Genomic DNA, 19,077 nt, shown 5'->3' with positions numbered 1-19,077 from the left:
TTATAATAAGATCCTTACAAAATAATTATCAAGTTATATTTGTCTCTTATTTTGTGCACTAAAGCATGAGATTCCTCCACAACATAGCAATCATTTTCAACACAGTAGATTGTTGACACTATTGGGATTCATTTTCTATGTGCATACATGAAGCAGAGCCATTTAAGATACAGGTTGTTCTACTATAATGCGACAGTTGTGTTCCTCTGCAACCTTGCGCTATAGAAAATTGTGTTATGGGAAACCGCTACAGGAATCGCGCTGTAGAAGATCGCACCATGAAAAACTGCTGTACCTGTTCAGAAAGTTTGCATTATGCAAGCAAAGTCAACAATTCATCAGTCACATTATAGCCAATTCGCACTGACGAACTACCTGTACTAGAGGGATTCATATTGTCTATCGAACTATCCCAGCAAATATCTTACTTCCTTACTTCTTTCTTGAATGTAAAGGACAAAAAAGTTGAAATGTACCCAAGATATCGACTAGTATTTTTTGCCACTTCTTAAATGTTAGGATTTCTCTTTAATCATCGTGTGGATTTTAGAATTGGGCCTTCAATCAAATGGTCCTTTCACAGATTAACATTTCTTTGTTAACATATGAGAGTTTATTTTGTGAATACCTTCCTTTTGATAGGCAATAGGTAATATTGCGGATTGTGTATTTTTTAAATAAGTATCTTGTGATTTTTCTTTTGTTATCTCCATGTATCATGAAATGTGTTTTGTTTACAGTAGTTCATCAATATTGTTGATGAAGTACTGGAGCTACTACCATAAACTTCAGTCTAAATCCAGGACATCTATTTGGTGTTTTTCTCTCACTTCCTGCTGTGATCAAAAGAGAGTGACGACTTTCATAAGAGGGAAGAATTCATTCATTGTAGGACATACAGTTCTCTGAATTGCTGTGTTTAATTATTTTATGAGAGTGAATGTTTAACACTTGTTAAGCTTATTATCTGGCTCACCTTTTTGAGTTACGAGCACTACAACCCGTGAATCACAAGAACAAGGGTTTGTGATCTTATTTACAAACAAATGGCTATGGGTCCCTTGAGCATGCTCCCTTATGGAATAAAGATCATGAATGAGCGGATTTTGCCCCAATCCTGCCTATTTGTGATGACCTTTTTACCCCCTTGCTTATCAAGATTCTATCGACCTTACAGATGTTTGAATACTGTACTTACATCCCTTTTCAAGGAAGAGAGTTCCAAAGACCACAGTCATCTGGCAGAAAACAAATTCTCCTCATCTCTAAAACAAAACAAAGATTTGCTGATGCTAGAAGTCTGAAACAGAAATGGCTGGAGAAACTCAGCAGGTCTGGCAGCATTGTAGAGAGAAAGCAGAGAAAATGTTTTTGGTCCAGTGAGACGACTTCAGAATCCTTTCTCCTGCAATTTCTGTTTTTGTTTCTCCTTACTCTATCTTAAGTAGACAATCCATAATTTTTAAATAATGACTCTAGTTCTAGATACCCCCACAAGAGGAAACATCCTTCCATCATCCAAGATCTTTATGTTTCAGTCAAATAGCCTCTTACTTTTCTAAACTCCAGCAGAAACCATTCCAGTCTGTCTAACATTTCCTCCTATGAGAAGTCACCCATTCTAGGTTTTTTGCCAAGTAAACCTTCTCTGAATTGTTTCCAATGTATTTACATCCTTCCTTAAGTATGGAAGTCAATACTGTACACACTGTTCCAGATGTGGTCTCAATAATGCCCATATAACAGAAGTATAACCTCCCTGCTTTTATATTTAATTCCACTCAATAAATTATAAATTGTATTTTTTTCATAATCACACGTTGGGTGTGGTCATTGCTGGCTAGCCAGCATTTACTACCTGTCCCTAGTTGCCCTTGAGAAGGTGGTAGTGAACTGCCCTATATAACTGAGTGGCTCGCTAGGCCACTTCAGAGGGCAGTTGAGAGTCATCTACATTGCTGTGGGCTGGAATCACGTGTCAGGCAGACGAGGTGACAACGGCATATTTCTTTCCCTGAAGGACATTAATGAGTCAGATGGGTTTTCTGACAATTAACAATGGTTTCATAGTCATCAGTAAAGTCTTAATTCTAGATACTAACCTTTTGTAAATCATGTTTTAGGACACTTAAGATCCCTCAGAGCCCTGTAATCACTCACCACTTAGATAATAGACTTCTCTTTATTCTTTCGACTAAAGTAGGCAGTTTAACATTTTCCTGCATTATTCTGCATTTGTCAGATCCTTGTCCACTCGCTTAACCTATGATTTAAGTTCACAATTCCAACAATTTGCTCAGTGCCACTACCCTGGTGAAGTAATGTTCTTAAGTTTCTCTTTCCCTTTCATTTCCTGATATACATCTATTTCCAGGATGTTACTTGTAGTATCTATAGTGAATACAGATACAAAATATGTGTTCAGTTCATGTACCATCTCTTCATTTTCCATTGTTAATCCCCCAGACTCACTTTCTATTGAGCCAGTGCTGTCTCAGTGTATCTGTAGAAATTCTTACGACCAGTTTTTATATTTCTGGCATTCTCTTGTACTATAATGTTTCCTTCTTAGTGATGTTTTTGTCATTCTTTGCTTTTGTTTTATATTTTGTCCAATCTTGTCCAAATCTAAAAGCTGAGAATTTGTAAGCTGAAATTGGGGCTGCTACGTTATTGGAAGTGTTCACCTGCAAATGAGATGTTAAACAACAGCTATATCTGTCTTCTAGGGTGGACATGAAGTGTTGTCCATGTCAATACTCATGTCAATCAAGACCGCCAAAAATATTTAAATTACTATTAATTTCAAATCCTATTTGTGGTAGCCTGGTGAGAAAATATTAGCTGCCAGCTGTGCCTACATAACAGTAGTTTAAAATTAATTGATTACCTATAAAGCACTTTATAGGATGTTTTAAGATCAACCTTCTTCCTCATCTTATTTTCTTCCTCTATTTTTGCTCCATCTATCTGCTACTAACATCAAAATGTGCTTTGAGCACACAAGGAAATCATTTGGCCTATGTGGCTGTGTCTGTCAAAAAAACTAATCTAATATCATACATCCCCCTCTCCCCCCTCATTCTAGCTTTTGGTTTGTAATTTTGTAGGTAGTTGGACTTAAATGCATACCCAAATGTTTTAAGTCCACTCAAAATTTCTGCATTCACCACTTTTTCAGGAAGTAAGACCCAGACTTTCACTATCTTCTGAGTGAAAATCAAGTCCCATTTGCCAGCATTTGGCCCATATCTCTCTCAACCCTTCCTATACCATCCAGATTCTTTTAAATGTTGTAATTGTACCAGTCTCCACCACTTCCCCTGGCAGCTCACTCCATACACGCATCATCCTCTGCATGAAAAAGCTGCCCATTCGGTCCCTTTTGAATCTTTCCCCTCTCACCTTAAACCTCTACCCACTAGTTTTGGACTCCCCCACCCCAAGGAAAAGACTTGGCTATTTAGGTAAAAACAAGGACTGCAGATGCTGGAGACCAGAGTCTAGATTAGAATGGTGCTGGAAAAGCACAGCAGGTCAGGCAGCATCCAAGGAGCAGGAAAATCGATGTGTCGGGCAAAAGTGGAGAGATAAATGAGAGGGGGGGTGGGAGTGGGGAGAAAGTAGCATCTCTATGCATCTCCACTCTGCTCCAGGAATAGACACCCTGTTTCTATTCCTGATGAAGGGCTTTTGCCCGAAGCGTCGATTCTCCTGCTCCTCGGATGCTGCCTGACTTGCTGTGCTTTTCCAGCACCACTCTAATCTAGACCTTGCTATCTACCTTATCCGTGCCCCAAATGATTTTTTAAACTTCTACAAGGTCACCACTCCGTCTCCAACGCTCCAGGGAAAACAGCACCAGCCTATTCAGCCTCTCCTTATAGCTCAAACCCTCCAACCCTGGCAACATCCCCTTGTAAATCTTTTGTGTTCAATTCATCTGTCTTAGTCCCCAGCCTTGCCTTCCATTGAACTAATGCTCATCTGATGTTCACCTTCTGAACAGCTACAACTTTGGCATCTAGCTGAGCAATATGGAAAATTGCCCAGATATGTCCTGTACACACACAGCAGGATAAATCCAACCTGGCTGATTGCCATCCAATTAATTCACTCTCGTTCATCTTTAAAGAGATAGAAGGTGGAGTCAACCTTACTGTTAAGCAGCACCTGTTCAACAATACCCAGTTTGGGCACCCTAGCCAAGCTCTTCCGATATAGTTACAACACTAGCATATTACCCACCAGTGTGGAAAATTGCCCAGCTATGTCCTGTATGCAAAAATCAGGACAAATCCAACAAGACCAATTACTGCCCCATCAGTCTATTCTTAATCATTAGTAAAACGTGATTGAGTGTGCCATCAACAGTGTTATCAAGCAGCACCTGCTCAACAATAACCTGCTCAATGAGGCCCAGATAAGGCTCCTCCAAGGCCACTCAGCCTTATTATAACCTTGGTTCAAGCATGGTAAAAACAGCTGAATTCCAGGGTTTAGATGTAAGTGGCAACCCTTTACATCAAGACCACATTCAACTGAGTGTAGCAACAAGGAGACCTCACAAAACCGGAATTAATGCGTATCAGGGAACAAACTCTCCACTGGTTGGAGTCATACCTTGCACATGGGAGGATAGTTGGGATTGTTGAGGTCAGGCATCTCCGCCTCAGGACATTTCTGCAGAAGTTCCTCAGGGCGGTTTCCTAAGCTCATCCATCCTCAGCTGCTTCATCGATGACCTTCTCTTCTTCATAAGGTCAGAAGTGGGATGTTCACTGATGATTGCACAATGTTCAGCATTTGTGACTCCACATCCAAATCCAACAAGACTTGAACAATATCCAGGCTTGAGCTTTTTTTAATGTTAATCATGGAAGTTGGGCGCCACTGACTATGACAGGATTTATTGCCTATCCCTCTTTGCCCAGAGTGCAGTTAAGAGTCAACCACGTGGCTATTGGTCTGGAGTCACATGTAGACCAGAGCAGGTAAGGACAGCATTTTCCTTCCCTAAAGGACATTGGTGAACCAGCTGTTATTTTTCCTTACAATCAGCAATGGTTTAATGATCATTAGGCTCTTAATTCAGATTTTTATTGAATTCAAACTTCTCTGTGTGGTGAAATTTGAACCTGGGTCCTCAGAGTATTAAATTCATAGTCTGGGCCATTGCCTTCCCTTAAAGAAAACTCCCCTGAAAAATAGCAAGTCACCATTCGCGCTACAGAAATGCAAAACAATGACCATCTCCAAGAAGAGACAATCTGGTCACTGCCCATAGACATTCATTGGTGTTACTATCACTGAATCTCCCTGTTTCAACATCCTGGGTATTACCATTGACCAGACACGAAACTTGACTCACTGTATCAATACAGTGGCTGCAAAAGCAGGTTGGAGGCTGGGGATCCTGCAGCAAGTAAGTCAGTTCTTGACTCCCCAAAGCCTGTCTACCATCTACAAGGCATAAGTCAGCAGTGTTATGGAATATTCCCTACTTGCCTGGTTGGGTGCAGCTTCAAGAACGCTTAAGCTTGACATTATCCAAGATAAAGCAGCCCACTTAATTAGTAGTACATCCACATCCATCACCAAAGCTCAATAGAGAGGTATGTATTATCTACAAAATGCATTGCAGAAATTTGCCAACAATCCTTAGACAGGGTTGTTAAAATCCACAACTGATTCCATCTAGAAGGTCAAGGGAACAGATGATGGGAACACCTACCGGCAAGTTCCCTCCAAGCACTCACCATTCCTGACCTGGGAATATATCGCTGTTACTTCACTGTGACTGGGTCAAAATCCAAGAATTCCTCCCTAATGGTATCATGTGTCTGCCTATAGAACATGGACTGCAGTGGTCTAAGAAGGCAGCTCACCACCAATACCTCAAGTGTAACTAAGGACAGGCAGTAAATGTTAGCTCAGCCAAGGATGCCCAAGTCACACAACTGAATTTTAAAAATTGACCCATTTTGTGAATGGAAGTACGTTCTTCCTATTTCTTCTCACCAGGCTGTTTCTAAGTAATGAAACCAGATTGATCATCTGATGTCAACTTCGGTATGATAATAATGGCAAATTCCAGCTTGTCAGCATTGAGAATTTCACTTTACCAATATCTTGGGGTTTATGCCAAAATTGGGAAGACTGTGTCACAGACCCAATAGCCTGATATAGTCATTTTCATAGAATAATATCTTACAGGCAATGTGCCATACAATGCCATCACCATCCCTGGGTATTTCCTGTCCTGTCCAGTCTCAATGAGACAAATGTGGTATCGGATACCAAATGTGGTATCGGATACCAGATGTGGTATCGCAATGGTAAACTGTAATGTTGCTGTCTGAACAGTGGACTTCAGAGCCATGAGGACCCGTGGCATGGACAAGGAAACTAGCTATTATCATTGACCCTCCCAAATTCACCTGAAGAATCTGGGCTCCTCCATGTTGAAACCAATTGCAAGAAACAATGAGGATGACAAAAGCACAGAATGTGCATTGGGTGGGGTAGTTCATTCCTCCACAATTCATCAAGCTGGCTGACTCCAATGTGTATAGTTCCTGAATTGGGCCAGTTAAAGGTGGCATGGGAACCAGCAAGAGGGAATAATCTACTTAACCTCATCATCACCAATCTCATTCTCACAGCACTGACCATTTATGACAGGAGTGATAACCATAGTCATTGTAGAAATGAAGTCTCATCTTCAAATGAAAATACCTTCTGTCGAAGAGTATGGCACCAGGACAGAGTCCAAACAGATCAATCTATTCAAGACTGAGCATCCATGAAGTAGGACCATAGCAACAGTAGCTATATTCAACTACAATCTGTAACCTCATAGCCCAGTATATCCCCACTTTGCCATAACCATCAAACCTGTATTTTCTCATCTTTTTGCTTTCACAATTTTTGTTTTTTTAAATTTCACAGCTGCATTTTCCATTCTGCAATACTGTCCTCTTTGTATCTTGTATAAGTTTCCCACTGTTTTATGCACAATGTCTAGATTTGTGAATTGCAGCATTTTTTCCTTCTGGAGACGTATTTGTTCTGAAGTCTCTTTTATCTCTTCCTTTAATGTCGCTCATTACTCTTGTATTGATCTACCCTGGAGTAGTTGCTTCCAGACTACTTTGTGAAAACAAAACTCACACCTCACCCTACTAAAATTGGCCACCCCTGTGTTTTTTTATCTTGACCCATCATTGTCATTTCCCATATCGTGCTAAGTCTAATGGGATTATGATCGCTGTCACTAAAATAGTTTCTTGCTCATACACCTTCCACCTGCTTTATTTTTAAACTAAGTCACCAAATCTCTCTTGTTTGGCTTACTGTGCAGTGACAAAAGAGGTTCTCCTGAATGCGTACTCATAATTCTGTCATCTACAACTTTCATGCTGATTTTATCCCAGCTAATGCTAGGCTAATTTGAATTCCCTACTGTGATCCTGTTATTTCTGCAATTCTCAGCAACATGTTTACATTTTTGCTTCTCTCCACCTCATCTGATTGTTGGATGCCTATAATATATTTCATGGAATGTGATAGCCTTTTGTTTTAATGCTTCAATTCAGCCAATATCACCTCACTTGAAAATTGGCATCACTGTTCATGGCTGTGATGATTTTCTTAATGAATATTGTGACTTCACCCTAACATCGTTTTACCTCCCCTCTTTATCCTGTATATATATTTTTCATTCTTACATTTTAAGCTATTTCTCAAGGATAACTATAAATTATGGTTCAATGTCTCTTGTTAACAATACATTTTTGGAGATTGAGCTATGCTGGTGACATGTGAAAAGATGTAACCATTAATCTTAACTGGTTTCTATTTCAGCATAACAAGGCAGTCTTTTGTGTCACTTGAACAACTTGTAACATAGCTTAAACAATAGAAGACGTCCTTTCACCCCCATTACAGAAACCTTTCTTCAAGTGCTCCAAATGAGTATTGCAGAGAAGAAAGACTTTTTAGCTATCAGTCATCAAGGCAAATGTGACAATTCCAGATTTCAGATGATTGCAACAATATATACTACAAAAGAAAAGGTTGCTGAATGATTAACAAGTTGACTCTGGCTGAGATGTTGCAGATGTGAAACAACAGCTCCCGGCAATTCAAAAAAGACTCTGCCTTCTCTTTACAGAGAATTCCTGCCTTTGAATGTGTGTTGCTTCTAGCAAATATAAGTAAGCTCCATTGTGAGTTTGACAGATGACCTAAAATTGGTTGTTCGTATAAATATTAGTAAATTCAGGATTGTTCTACACAACTGCAAAATCATGTATAACAGTCAATCTTCTATTTTGGATTTTGCAACCTGGGCAGATTGAGTGCAATTGCCTCCAACACAGTAGTGTTACATCACATAACATGTGATAAATCACAAGCTGGCCAGCATATTATTAAGTGACTATCATGTAGAGATTTACTGTCTCAAAATTTTAAGACTATATATAACTGTATGCTAACAGTTGTCATGTACTCTAACGGCGTATAGCATTTTCTGGCCGCAACAAGTAGATAATTAATTCATGTTCATGATATTGGTAAATTGGATTTTCTTAATTGTAGTCTCATTTATTTATGTTTCAGGTTAACCTTACTAATCATTGTGGCTTCATGGGTGGACTACAAAGAAATAAAAGCACTGGTCTCTCCACTCCATACTTTGCTACGTCCACCGTAGAAGTAATATTTCATGTATCTACAAGAATACCTTCTGATTCAGATGATTCTTTAACAAAAAAGGTATGGTTTGTAATAAATATATAGCTACACATATTCTTAACACCTTCTAAATTGACAACTTGGTACATTAAAATACAGTATCAAGTCAGATATAATTTTATTTCATGTTGGCATTGATTTGAAACTGGGTGTATCTGATTTTGAAATTGCACAATGTATCAGTGGGTTTTTCATTATGCCTTATTGTTACCATAATGAAATCATCTGTTAAAAATTCTGGTGGATTTATTTCAAAGTTTATTATTTTGTTTGTTGCCAGTGTTGACTTCTCAACTTTTAGCCACCTAAGTAAGTATTAGATAATATTAGTATGTAGTGTTAAGTTGTGTAGGCAAAGTCATACATTCAAAGAGGTCTACAACACAAAAATAGATCTTTTGGCCCAATGAGTCTGTGATGGTCAAAGCAACCGCCTAACTATTCTAATGCCATTTTCCAGCCGTTGATCCACAATATTGCGTGCCTTGATTAAAGTTAACATAAGCATTAGTTCGTTCATTTATCTTGGTTGTCTTTCCTCTCTCTGTCAACATGTAAGGACTCATCAGTTCCCATTCAGAAAAAAAACAAAAGCCCTTTCTTTCTTCGGGGAGAAGAAAAGAATTGAATGACCCAGTTTAAGGAGGAAAGTGTTCAAAAGAAAGTTTTCATGAACAAACACTGCTACTTGCGTTTTCCTTTATAGTGAACATGACCTTGGCTGAGAATGGTGTTTTGGAGGTAGCAACAATTAAGTTTTATTTGGATTCTGAACAAAATAATTGTGTAAGTGTAGAATGGCAGAGGGAATTATCATTTATCAATGTGACAACTAGCATACTGCCATGAAAAGTAGGAATCCATACCCATAATTTAACACACATTTTAATACTTGTTCTCTTATTTTAAAAGTTATTTGAAAAAAACACTGCTTTATTCCAGTGAGGAAAGGAAAATTTCATTACCATTATTCTAGACTGTGCTCAAATCATAAATCCATGTCCGGTCCATTGTCAGGAGGGAGATAGTGGCAGAGTAATAATAATACTGGATTGGTAATCCAGAGGCCCAGGTAAATGGTCAGGAGACATTGGTGCAACTCCAATTCAGTTAATAAATCTACGATAAAATGCTAGTCTCTCTAATGGTGACCATGGCACCAGATTACGGCGACAGTTGAAGCTTTTCACTGTATTTTACCATTTTATTCACAGTAAAATGCAAGTGACAATAAATCATTCAATTCAGTTCAATGTCATCCATCGCTGAAAACTTGATGTATTCTATTCAGAGACTATTTCCTTCCTTTAGGAAAAGAAATCTGCCATTGTTACCTGGTCTAGTCTATATGAGACTCCAGACCAACAGCAGTGTGGTGAAGCCTTCAAGGGCTTAGCAGTTCAAGGGCAATCAGGAACAAAGTAGCAAATGCTAGTCTTGGCACTGACACCCATATCCCATAAACGAACAAAGGGAGAAAAAAGTGAAGTGGTACTGACAATAAAACATCAATCTGGCTTTGAAATTTTCAGAATCAATTGAATAGTCAATAAATAATTTCTTGTTGCCATCGTGCTTAACAGTTAGTCATTTTGAGTTAGAGCAGTAGTTCCTATCAGTTGATTTGTGTGTTGTAACTTACTGAAATTGTTGTAGTGATCAAGAGGAAAGACTATAGAAAAATTCAAATTGTTTCAGGTTGAGGTCTTAAGTGGATAACTGTACTTTCAAAGATTACTTGTAGGATTCTGTGTTTTCCATCCCTTCACATTCCAGTTCTTCACAGATGAACCTAAGATTTCTTTCACTTTTAATTACTTACTTAACTGGCCATTTTTTAGTGCTTTCTGTAAATGGGTTGCTAAATTTCCTTGCCCCTCCACAGCTCAAAACCATTCAGTAAATATCATTCTTAGATTCAGAATAGGTCATCTTGCACTTGCCCATGTTGAACCCTGCCTCGCGCAATTTAACCATTTACTTAATACGGGAGTACATAGAACACCGAACAGTACATCACAGGACAGGCCCTTCGGCCCTTGATGTTGTGCCAAACTTTTATCTTACTCTAAGATCAAACTAACCTATGTACCCTTCATTTTACTATCATCCATGTACCTATCCAAGAGTTGCTTGAATGTCCCTAATGTATCTGTCTCTACTACTATCACTGGCAGTGCATTCCATGCACCCACCACTTTCTGTGTAAAGAACCTACCTGTGACATCTTCTCTAAACCTTCCTCCAATCACCTTAAAATTATGCTCCCTTGTGATGACCATTTCCGCCCTGGGAAAACGTCTTTGGCTACCTACTCTATCTATGCCTCTCCCAATCTTGTACACCTCTATCAATTTGCCTCTCACCCTTCTTCGCTCCGATGAAAAAAGCCTTAGCTCCCTTAATCTTTCTTCATAAAACATACTCTCCAGTCCAAGCAGCATTCTGGTAAGTCTCCTCTGCACCCTCCCTGAAGCTTCCACATCCTTTCTGTAATGAGACAACCAGAACTGTACACAATATTCCAACTGTGGTCTAACCAGAGCTCTATAGAGTTGCGGCATTACCTTGTGGCTCTTAAACTCAGTCTCCCTGCGAATGAAAGCTAACATACTGTATGCCTTCTTAATAACCCTATTAACTTGGGTGGCAACTTTGAGGGACCTATGGACATGGACTCCAAAATCCCTCTATTCCTCCATACTAGGAGAAAGTGAGAACTGCAGATGCTGGAGATCAGAGCTGAAAAATGTGTTGCTGGAAAAGCGCAGCAGGTCAGGCAGCATCCAAGGAGCAGGAGAATCGACGTTTCGGGCATAAGCCTTTCTTCAGGATTCCTGAAGAAGGGCTTATGCCGAAAACGTCGATTCTCCTGCTCCTTGGATGCTGCCTGACCTGCTGCGCTTTTCCAGCAACACATTTTTCAGCCCATTCCTCCACACTACCAAGAATTCTCCCTTTAACCCTGTATTCTGCATTCAAATTCAACCTTCTAAAATGAATCACTTCACACTTTTCCAGGTTGAACTCCATCTGCCACTACTTCATCCTGCCAATGTCCCGTTGCAACCTACAACAGACCTCCACACTATCCAACACTCCATCAACCTTCATGTCATCGGCTGTAGCAACGTCCAGCTTTTCAGCAGTATAGAGGTCTGTAAAGGACAGAAGTAACAGGGTTGTTGTCATAGGTGACTTGAACTTCCCTATCATACTAACCACCTCTTCATCCAAGTCATTTATAAAAATCACAAAGAGCAGAGATCCCAGAACAGATCACTGCGGAACTCCACTGGTCACAGAGCTCCAGGCTCAATACTTTCCATCTGTTACCACCCTCTGTCATCTATGGACCAGCCAATTCTGTATCCAAACAACCAACTTTACCTGTATCCCATGCTTCCTTACTTTCTGAATGATCCTACCAAGGTGTTTACCAAACACCTTGCTAAAATCCATGAACACCACATGCTGTACCTTCATCAATGTGTTTTGTCACATCTTCGAATGATTCAATAAGGCTTGTGAGACATGACCTGCCCCTCACATAGCTATGCTGACTATCTCTAATCAAACTATGGTTTTCCAAGTAATCATAAATCCTGTCTGTCAGAATGCTCATTGATAATTTGCCCACCATAGACGTAGGACTGAGTGGTCTGTAATTCCCAGGATTAACCCTATTCCCTTTCTTGAACAAGGGAATACATTTGCCAACCTCCAATCATCTGGCACTACTCCAGTGGACAGTGAGGATGTAAAGGTCATCGCCAAAGGCGCAGCAGTCTCTTCCCTTATTTCACGCAGCAACCTTGGGTATATCCCATTTGGCCCAGGGGACTTATCCATCCTTATGTTTTTTGAAATTTCCAGCACATCCTCCTCCTTAACATCCATCTGTTCAAACTTTTAAGCCTGTTTCATGCTGTCCTCACAAACAACAAGGTCCCTCTCAGTAGTGAGTACTGAGGCAAAGTATTCATTAAGGACCTCCCCTACCACCTCCGACTCCAGGCATAAGTTCCCTCCACTATCCATGATCAGCGCTACCCTCACTCTGGCTATCCTCTTATTCCTCACAAGTATAGAATGCCTTAGGGTTTTGCCTAATCCTACCTGCTAAAGCTTTTTCATGCCCCCTTCTAGCTCTCCTAAGTTCATTCTTCAGTTCCATCCTGGCTATCTTGTAACCCTCCAGAGCCCTGTCTGATTCTTGCCTTCTCAACCTTATGTAAACTTCCTTCCTCCTCTTGACTAGATGTTCTACATCCCTTCCTTGCCTCAGTGGAACAAACCTATCTAGCACTATCAGCAAGTTCTCCCCAAGCATCCTCCACATTTCTGTTGTGCATTTTCCTGAGAATATCTGTTCCCAATTTAGGTGTCCCAATTCTGCCTCATAGCATTATAATTCCCTCTCCCTCAATTAAATATTTTCCCATACCGCCTGCTCCTGTCCATCTTTGTATATAGTAAAGGTCAGGGAGTTGTGATTACTATCACTGAAATGCTCTCCCACTGAGAGGTCTGACATCTGGCCTGATTCGTTGCCAAGCACCAAATCCAATATGGCCTCCCCTCTAGTCAGCCTATATACATATTGAATCAGGAATCCTTCCTGGACACACCCGATTAAAAACTGCTCCATCCAAACTATTTGAACTCAGGAGATTCCAATCAATATTAGGGAAGTTAAAGTCACCCACGACAACAACCCTGTTACTTCTGTACCTATACAGATCTCTGCTGAAAAGATGAATATGTTGCAAAGGCCTTTCGTTTCTACTAAGCAGACTAATCCAAAGAATACCAAATTTTAAAGAATCTTAGTACTCTGTATGAAAAGGGTAAAGGATGTAAATTGGTTGGCAAGTTGGTTCTTATTCACTAAGGCGTGGCTATGGAGCAAACAACAGGGCAGATCAGGCTCTTCAAACTCCTGAGTAACGCAAAAAGAGCACAAGCCAGCCTACATTAAGTGTAGGGACCCATGCATTTAAACATTAATTTTTTATGAAATATTATGAAATTTGGCATACCTGATAAATGAAATACCAGAAGTGTTAGTGACATCTTCCTTTTCAGTCGTAGGTATGTTAATGTGTCCTTAAAACTTTGTGCTCCCATCAGAATGTGCTAACTGATATTGTACTCAGCAACTTTACAAATCACTATTCTGAAGGCAATGTAATGTCAAGCTGAGGCACCAGTTCAGTTTCCTGTGAGAAAACATTTTTGCATTTTTCTGTTCCAAGTGCATACACCCAATCCCTCCTGGCCGTGTCTTATTTCAGAAACAAATACTGACCCATGTCAAAAGGTTGCCTCTAATACCATGTGCTTTAATCTCGGTTTTTTTCTGTGGGAAACCTTACCAAATTGCTCTGGAGTCGAAAGAAATAACATTTATTAACACACACTTTATATAACTTGGTCTTTGCAAATACATGCTGGTTCTCTGATCAGTTTATATCGGTCAGTATTTAGTTGCTATTTGTCTCATGTCAGCTGTTGGAATTCACTTTTTAAAAAAGACTGCACTTTTGCTTACTTCTCTCTCCAGCTTAAAAAGCTTCCTTTAAATCAAATTTTCTCATCAAGTTTTTGGTCACCTCTCCAGCAGCCATGATTTTCTTCATCTGTGTCATGCTTTGGGCATTTTGTCTGAATTAAAGTTAGAACGTTTTTGCAAGTTATTATAGTGTATCCAAACCACAATGAAACAAAATTATTGAAATCCAGAAATATGACCAACAATTTTTACTATTGCCTCAACACAAATACTGAAAAGTGAAACCAATGTGAAGACTGGCCCCTATAAAATATTGCATGATGATTTTCCATAAAACATCAGGTTTTGTGCTCCAATGGAAGTTCAACCATTTGCTTCCTTAATTGCATCAACTTTCTTTATCATTATTGTTTCTTGATCAAATGCATCATACTTTCAAAAAAATTAAATGAATGTAGTGCATGGGCCAATAATTTTCCTCACTTAATTTATCAATACTATTATACTGCACTGATGAGTTACAATTAAAAATTTTTTATTAAACAAAACCCATTTTGTGTGGCCACTTTGTTCACTTTGGATAAATACGTTGAACTGCGTTCATCAACAGTGTTGTCTGATCCAAAGCATTCAAATATCCAACTGTTATCAATTTAATTCTTCATTTTGCTCTTCTGGCAATATTTGCAAAAATGGGTTTGCTTCATCTTTCTTGGAGTTGTCTTTATAATTATACAGGAACTAATCAATAATTGAATGGATTGTCTAGTCTTATGTGTTGCCCCATGTGAATTTGCAGTAATTTAATATAATTGGAAAGTACATTCATGTTTTAGATGTGCTGAGAAAACATTTTATGCACCCATTGTACAAACGACAATCTACAATCATATTTTTCTACAGAATTTTATCAGTTATATTTTAATCAATTGAAACTTCACACCTTAAAGTTTGTATTTTGTTATGAATGAATATTAGGGCATCATTTGGCTGTTATCTCTTACCCCAAAGATGCATTATTGGATATAATATTGTATTCATTTTATTTATCAATAAATAGTGGTTGAAATATAATATTGCAGCATAACCAATTCCAGTAATAAATTTAATTGGATTATGTGTTCTAAATTGGGAAAGTATTTACTTTGCCAATAGCAGAACAACTCGATGTATTGTGCAATACTTCATTTGGCTTGTGCAGGAAAGTCATGCTTGTAAACCTAATATTTGCTGAAGTGCTGCCAAGAGCAGAAAAATTGCAGCTTCGCTGTCAGGACAAAGAAGCAATTCGCAGATTAGATAATCCATTTAATGATTGAGCAATTCCTAGATTATTATGAAGATAGTTATAAAAAAAAATCAGTCAAACAGAATGGCTATCCAAAGATGTCTGCTACGTGCACAGAAGTGGGCTGTGATGTCTGCTGACCTCTATAAAAGCATCTGCACATGCTCAATTGACATCTACATGCCAGGATGTGTCTGCACATGTACAGTTTATAGCACCATGTTCTATGCATTGTGACAGCAGTCGCATACATGCAGGCACACCCCGCCAGGGCTGTTGCAACAGCCCATGTGCTGCTGACATTGACCCCACCCCACCCCTTTCCACTGGCTGTGGATGAGGAGAAAGGTGGGAGTGAGGGTGAGACAGAGGTTATATCTGAGAGCCCAGGGAGCTGGGGGCAAGGCAGAAAAGGAAGCTGAAGTTGATAAAGAGGACTTTCTCTCACTGGCAGTATCACCTCAGTCACCACTACCTCAACATTTAGCCCTCTGTATTCTTGAGACACTGCTTGGGTGGAGAAACTCTTCTTCATCAGCCCCAGACTGCACCTGCATCTCCACTTCCCTAAGTCCTGGATCACATTTCTGTCTGAAACGTGGCAGATTTCCAGAGACAGGTTCTGCTGCTTTCTATAGCTTCATAATTGCATAGAGAGCCTTCTACTACTACCTTAAAAGAGACATTGATAGTAGCCTAGATTCAATGACAAAACTGAGGCAATTCAAGAGTAAAAAAGTTGTTCTTCTCGATCTGTTATCTTTTTCAAGTACTATCAGCCTCACCATCTATTCAGAAATAGCATATAGAACTATAAATAGATTCCCCAGAACAACATGGAATTTGAGGATAATGAGGGTGAAGGAAGGAATGTGTGCACTGTGGCTTCTTCTGTTTCTGGACCTCCTGTACCACCAACTCCATCTCACATTTAACTGCATCCTCAGATGCTCAGAGGGTTTGCAGTATTTTACACATTTAGCAAATCTTTTTGGTTTTATACTCTTGCCCTATATTTATGAAGCCTGTTGAAAGCTCAGTTTTAGTATGATATACTTGACCATAGCTTTATCCAAAAATTGCACGTAACTTGATTGCTCATAATATGCAACCAGCTCCATTTCATTAAACCCAACCCTTTGCAATATTCAAAAGACTCAGGCTTTTTAAAAAAAAAATGCTCTGCCTGAGTAATAACTGCTTTCTCATTTTATGTTGAAACAAATCACTTACAAATGCTCAATGGGGAACATATAATAGGAGAGTAGATTACTACAGATAGTAAACATTTAAAATAGAAACAGAAAATCCTGGTTCTGTGGAGGAGTCATATTGGATTCAAAACATTAACACTATTTCTTGCATTCCACAGATGCTGCCAGAGCTGCTGAGTTTCTCTAACACTGATTTTATTTCCAATCTCCATAATCTTTAGTATTTTGCTTTTACTGAATTCTAGAATTACTCAACAACTGCTTCTCTGAAGAAAGAAACTGTGTTAATGTTTTGAACTTAGGGAACAAGTTGACATCCAGTTTCTCATCACTGTCCAGGGCTTTCCAATTGGACATAGGTAGATCATTTTACGAGTATAATTCTCCTTTCTCAGACATTGATCTTCATGAACTTGCATTCATTGCTTGAACATAAATTTATAAATCACTCCAGCTTTTGAACTTTGCGTGGTGGCCAGGTGTGATCAACCTCAGTTAATACAATATTATGGTCGTTGATCAGTTGCACGGCTCAGATTCAAATTGCTCAGTGCTGGAGACCCCTCACAGAAATTACAGAGAGGCCTGCATTTCTGTCATGCGTAGTACCCTTTCTTTGCTTCTGTTTCAAATTGCCATATCTTTAGACCTCCTAAAATCATTCTGAATCACATCCAAATAATCATGCTCCATATACTTCCATATCATTGCTTGTGTATATTCTCTGAATCCATTGCTGTAAAGCAGAAAAAATATGCAATGTCCAAGCGTAAACTTTGAGCTAACGCTAGAGTATGTTGTTTTATCTTTGTTTGTGTAATTGCTCTAATTTTGAAATATTAAAATTTTTGCTGTTTCACTCTACCCTTTTCTCTCTCATTGTGGGCAGTTGAGACATCTTGGGAATGATGAAGTGCATATTGTCTGGTCAGAGCATACAAGAGACTACAGAAGAGGAATTATTCCCACTGAATTTGGTGATGTCCTCATTGTTATTTATCCAATGAAAAATTTTATGTTCAGTATCCACATAATGAAAAAGCCTGAGGTAAGGTAATCCTAAAATGCACTAAATTATTAAACTGAATTAGATACCAGAATATTTTGCACATTATTTTAGTGAAGTTGTTTATAAAACTGGAATACAAGTTATATATTTGCAGCAACAACACAAAATCAAAATCCGCATGTGCTGGAAATCAAAACAGAAAATACTGGAAATACTCAAAGTCAGGTAATATTTGTGGAGAGAAACAGGGTTAACGTTCAGGTCAATGACCCTTCATTAGATCTAAGGAACAGTATAAATAATATGTATTAAAATGGAAATAGGGCAGGAAGAACCAAAAAGGGAAGTTCATGAAGGAATATAGGGAAGATCAAGATTAAATGACAAAAGATTTCATGGTACACAGCCAAAGGGAGTGATAGTAATACAGTAAAGATACAAAAATGTGTTCAGTTTAAGTGTGAATGGCTGAATAGTGACTGTCCAAATACCCAAGGAGGGACTACAGAAAGGAGTTTTAAAAAGTGAAGAAAAATTTAAAATAAAATGTTTGCAGTAATAATGATCTTAAATTTTTGAACTTGCTATTAAATCGACAAGTTGTTGAATATTCAAAGGGGAGCAACTGTTCTTAAACATTTGTTGAACTTCATTCGACAACTGTAGCGAGTCATGAATGCAAGGGTGAAAATGGGAACAAGGTGAAGAATTGAAATGACAAGCAACAGGAATCTGGTGGCCAGGCTTGTGGATTGAATGGAGGTGTTCTACAAAGTAATCACACCATTTGTTTCATCCTCCCATTGTAGAGGAGACCACATCGTAAACAATAAATAAAACTAAAGTTGAAAGAATTGCAAGTAAATCACTGTTTCACTTAGAAGAAATGTTTGGAACATAAAGAAAGGATTCTGGGTAATTGAAGATGAAGAGCAGGAAAAAAACTTGTGGCTGTAAGAGCTGGTTCTTTTTTGAGGTATTTTCAGTGTTGGAACTGATTCCCTCAAATACTAAGAACAGTTTTATAAGCTGTTGCATTGTTTTGGAACTTCTGGGAAAAGAAAAATCAAAACTACAGCACTTTAAAAAGAGGAAGACAGACAAAGGCATTCACCAACACATTCCACCCTGACTTTAAATTTACCTGGACCATCTCTGACACCTCCCTCCCCTTACTGGACCTCTCCATCTCCATTAATGACGACCGACTTGACACCGACATTTTTTTACAAACCCACCAACTCCCACAGTTACCTGGATTACACCTCTTCCCACCCTACCTCCTGCAAAA

The 19,077-nt window shown here is 38.9% G+C and overlaps 1 protein-coding gene across 11 annotated transcripts in view; it reads left to right on the top strand.

Moving 5' to 3' along the window:
- The window catches only part of ralgapa1 (Ral GTPase activating protein catalytic subunit alpha 1), a 311,644-nt gene that overhangs the window by 219,717 nt on the left and 72,850 nt on the right, over window positions 1-19,077 (top strand). For all 11 annotated transcript variants that reach the window (XM_043697833.1, XM_043697826.1, XM_043697822.1 and 8 more), the window contains 2 exons: window positions 8,626-8,781; window positions 17,667-17,825. In XM_043697833.1, the coding sequence (XP_043553768.1) occupies window positions 8,626-8,781; window positions 17,667-17,825 (315 nt within the window). The remainder of the gene's footprint in view (window positions 1-8,625; window positions 8,782-17,666; window positions 17,826-19,077) is intronic.

This window comes from Chiloscyllium plagiosum, chromosome 10 (genome assembly GCF_004010195.1).
Source record: "Chiloscyllium plagiosum isolate BGI_BamShark_2017 chromosome 10, ASM401019v2, whole genome shotgun sequence".
NCBI classification, from domain to species: Eukaryota; Metazoa; Chordata; class Chondrichthyes; order Orectolobiformes; family Hemiscylliidae; genus Chiloscyllium; species Chiloscyllium plagiosum.
This window is presented reverse-complemented; position numbering and strand designations above follow the sequence as displayed.